At 36.1% G+C, this 4,357-nt stretch overlaps 1 protein-coding gene across 1 annotated transcript; it reads right to left on the reverse strand.

The window, feature by feature from the left end:
- Positions 1 to 795: 795 nt before the first annotated feature.
- LOC145072477 (GATA transcription factor 8-like) lies at positions 796 to 4,093 on the reverse strand. The gene is made up of 4 exons (XM_079018902.1): positions 3,775 to 4,093; positions 3,381 to 3,437; positions 2,576 to 2,819; positions 796 to 1,941 (listed from the first exon to the last, which is right to left on the reverse strand). Exons 3-4 carry the CDS (start codon positions 2,801 to 2,803, stop codon positions 1,123 to 1,125), a joined length of 1,047 nt encoding a protein of 348 aa, XP_078875028.1. The 5' UTR covers positions 2,804 to 2,819; positions 3,381 to 3,437; positions 3,775 to 4,093; the 3' UTR covers positions 796 to 1,122.
- Positions 4,094 to 4,357: the final 264 nt, after the last annotated feature.

Here is a 4,357-nt window from a genome sequence, read left to right on the forward strand (position 1 = left end):
TAAACCACCCAATAAATCAACATTTTGAACCCTTGAAAATTGAAGAAATAAACTCAGATCGTAACATTTAATGGGAGAGTAATGTTAAAATTAAAAAAAAATCAGTAGGCATTCCCTGAAGCGTCGACCTGGATTTTTATCAGTCCATGAGGCGCGCAAACTACGACCATTTTACCACAAAAACAAAGCACCATTTTCGATTTCGATTTCTTGAAGAAGAAAATAGATAGTTGATTTAGGTTAACCGAAAAAGAAGAAGATGAGAACGACGACAAAGAAGGTTTAGTAGCTTCAATCTTATAGGACTCATTTATTAATATTAAATAAGGAGAATAAATAGGAAATGACCAAAATACCTCCAATTTGACAAATCAAACATATATTAACACGAGGAAATAGACAGTGGTTAATCATTTGGACCTGTGGTGCTAGTTCAAACTTTTTTGTATCAAAATGACAATTTTAAACAAATCACATGTACTATTTGTGTAGTTTAGTCTTCTTCAAATCCATATATATATATATATATATATATATATATATATATATATATATATATATATATATATATATATATATATATATATATATATATATATATATATATATATATATAGGCATATTAACAAATTTTAATAAATAGATACAACTCATGGAACTCTATAATACTCAAAAAAGAAAAGTTAACCACCTAAGTAATAATATTCATAACAAAAACAAAAGCAACGAATGGCAACAAACCCACGATTACTCGCCTATAACTACCCCTTTAAAATTATATATATGATATTATGATTATATATAAACTACAAAAAGAATTCCCATAAAAACCTTGAAAAACACAAGCAAACAAACAAACAAATAAAAACAACTCATCTATTCTTCTTAACCTTACAAACCTAACTTCTGATGAACACTAATCTCTCTAAACCTTCAAACATATTCCTTAATCTCTCTCTAACCAACTAAAATATCTATAATATATATATATATGCTCCTCCTCTTCCTCCCCCCTTCATTACCCTCCTGTACAATCAACCAATTCAACATACTACTAATTATACCACTAATTATACCAGATATTAGACACCAGATATCCAAATACCTTATACCCAACCCACATCAGATGTATTCTGGTAGTGGGTTCGGGTTGGGGATCAGTTCAGGTCCAGCTGGGACCTGAACTGATCCCAATACCTCAATCGGCATACACTTAGTTCTCATCTCCACAACCTTCTTATGTGAATTTGAGTGCACGGAAGGGACAAATGTCGGACTTGCAGCCGGGCGGTACTCCGGGAACAGCCGCCCGGATTTGTAACGGACCCCACAAGCATTACACAAGGTTTTCGGACCCATCGGCCCCGCCCGCCACTGGGGCGTTTTCGTAATTTCACAATGCATACACTTCCTAACTCCTTGCCCCGTCCCCATCTTTTGGTTCTCGATTCCGTTCTCATTGTTGTCTTCCGGATTGAATTGAGCTGCCTCGGGTTTCTTCTTCGGCTTCTTCTTTCTCTTCTTCTCAACCGGAATCGCCGATTCCATCGAACCTGGAATCGGAATCGGAATCGGAATCAGGTTTGGAGGGGAAAGGAGTTCGATGGCGGCACGAGGGTTGAAGGTGGCGGGTCGAGACCGTTTGCTTCGGGCCCGCTGCGGGCCCCGGTGAGTTGGGCTGAGCGGGATCATCATCCCGCCAGTGCCACTCCCGGAGCAAGAGGAGGAGCTGGAGGAGCTGCTACTGCTTTCGAGAACGGAGACCGGACTTGACATCTGGAAGTGGTAGTTTGCCACCACCACTGGCTCTGTTTTCGCCGGAATATTCTCTTTGTTCATTGTCTTCGCCGGAATATTCTCTTTGTTCATTGTCATTCCCCCACCAGAAAACGAGTCTTCCACAAAGTTTGAAAGCCATTCAAGCTGGATGATATCTTCATACTGATATTACCCATAAAACAGATCATAAGTACAATAATAGAAAAAAATAAAATAAAAATATAACTTAAAACAACATTATTATTATTAAGATAAAGTATAAGTACAATATATTTACGTTTATTTTCTCCAATCAAAATTAAGGTGTTCAGTGAATGGGGATTGAAAACTCTTTTGACTTCTTCTGTAATTATTAAATCGACCGTGTTTTTTAAACAATCGATGCGGGATTTGAAAGTAACAATTATTGATGGGGTCAGCCAAAAGATTGAATGCTGTCTTCATTTCAAAAAAAAAAAAAAATTCTTACTTTAATAAAAATATCTTATTTTATTAATATATTCAAGAATTCCTGCAACAAAAGTAAAACGAAAACACGAAAATGCTTTTAAAGAACTGGGAGAGTAAAAAAATTGTTCTTGAATTGTACGAAAAAGCCACCGACGATTTTGAGAACTCAAAATTTTTCAAATTTCAAGATAAATAAAAATATTACAATCTTGAGAAAAGGAACAGAAGCGTTGGACCGACACTGATGAGATCAGATTCCGATAAATGACGTCATAATTCCGAAACAATGTACAAAAAAAAAATTGCATGAAAAATGAAAATAGTTACCGAGTTTGTGATTACTCACCGGAACGGAAAGTTCTGCTGAAAGGGTGGAGGCGGGATTACTATCGGAGAAGATGGGATCGGAGACTTGGAGTTCGTCGGAGTTGTTAGTCCAAATGTCGGCGAAATCATTGCAATCTATTGAATTATTGAGTGTGGTGTCGTTGACTGGAGGGAATTCGATGAAATCGTCAATTTGATCAAAGAAACTTCCACAATCGATCTCTTCATTGTAAGTTTGGCCCTCCATTGTTGTTTTTTTAACTCTGGGTTTTGAAGAAACCAAAAGAAGATGAGTAAACGTTGAAGAAATTATGGAAGAATACGAAAGAGACACTAAAACTTCCAAGAATTGAAGATTTTTGTATTATATTATTACACTATGCAATTTTTTTTTTCCAAAATTGTTAGAACTTATATAATGTAATGTTGAATTGCGTTAGAATAAAGATTGGTTTGTAATGGAAACGAGTGTGACATTTCAAAAAGTGAATGACCTTTTTTGTGTGCTAACGTGCTTGGTGATGAATGACAATGGCGAGACAGCTCACATTGGTTTTATATAGCGCATTTTAGCAGAAAAATATCGGAAAAACAAAGCATAATCTCTAAATTTAGCTTTAGCGTACTGAGATTCTTGCTTCATATGCAGAAAACTTGTAATAATTTCATATTCCCTTTATGAATTCCACTCAATCTAGTAGTGTACTATAGAGAAATTTGCAGAAATTTTGTCGGTTTCAAAGTGAAACAACTTTTACCCTGTTTGTCCTTTAGTAAAAGAGGAAATGCAGTGGGGATTTGGGAAAGGGAAAATTTGAGCTAACCTTGAGGTTAGAATTCAAATGAGTTACTTTCACTTGTAGATTTTGGAACTGAACTACCTGCAATATAGAAATTGAAGATTATCGAACTGATTTGAAATGTCAAATTGAACAAAACGGGAGAATAGTGCTATGAAATTGACGACAAATTCAAACAAATTTCAAGCAGAAACTGTGAACAATGTTTCAAATAAGCTCTGTTCTCTGTTTAGCTTCAAAAAACCAAATGAAAAAACTAGAAATAATCCTGTTTTCATGTTTCAGAAGACGAAAACGCATCAATTTGCGATGAATTCGTGAAAATCCGAAACAAATGCCTTACGAAGAGGTGAACTCTTTTAATTATCTACACATTCAACATTTATTCTGAAGAAACGGAAGTTTAAAAGAGGCAAACCTTCGCGTTAAACCCTAATTCCCGCCTACAATCTGCAAAAAGCTACAAGCAAAATCCCTCTCAATTCAAAAGCTTCATTCACGAATAACGAATGACGAATCAGGAATCACGAATCTGAATACTCCCAAATGAAATGACAAAAGGTAATCCCTAAACTCGATACACGAAACAGAAACCGATTATCAACTCTGAGCTCTACAACCTAAAATCAAACTGAAAGTGGAGCGTATATAGTAGTCTACAGATTATGAAATTTGAAACGAGAAAGAAGGGCGTGAAGAACCCTAAAAAGGGAGGGAAGATGAGAGAGAGAGATGTATGGTAGGTGAGGCACCTCCTTCACTGCTAGCTGTCTCTTACCCCCACCCCGTTACCCCACCTCCTTCACCCTGTCGTGATGTTGAAGTCTTCTCTCTCATAACTTCACGGGTCCCACACCATACCTCTCCACCTCCACCGCTCTCTTTTTTTCTTTATTCTCTCTTCATTCATACGTATTATTATACATACATGAAACTTGTATCTATAGTACGTTACCATATATGTACACATGACATTCTCACACCATTATTACACCTGATGT

The sequence above is a fragment of the Lactuca serriola genome, chromosome 9 (genome assembly GCF_051521515.1).
Source record: "Lactuca serriola cultivar US96UC23 chromosome 9, Lser_US96UC23_V15, whole genome shotgun sequence".
In the NCBI taxonomy this organism is placed as follows: domain Eukaryota; kingdom Viridiplantae; phylum Streptophyta; class Magnoliopsida; order Asterales; family Asteraceae; genus Lactuca; species Lactuca serriola.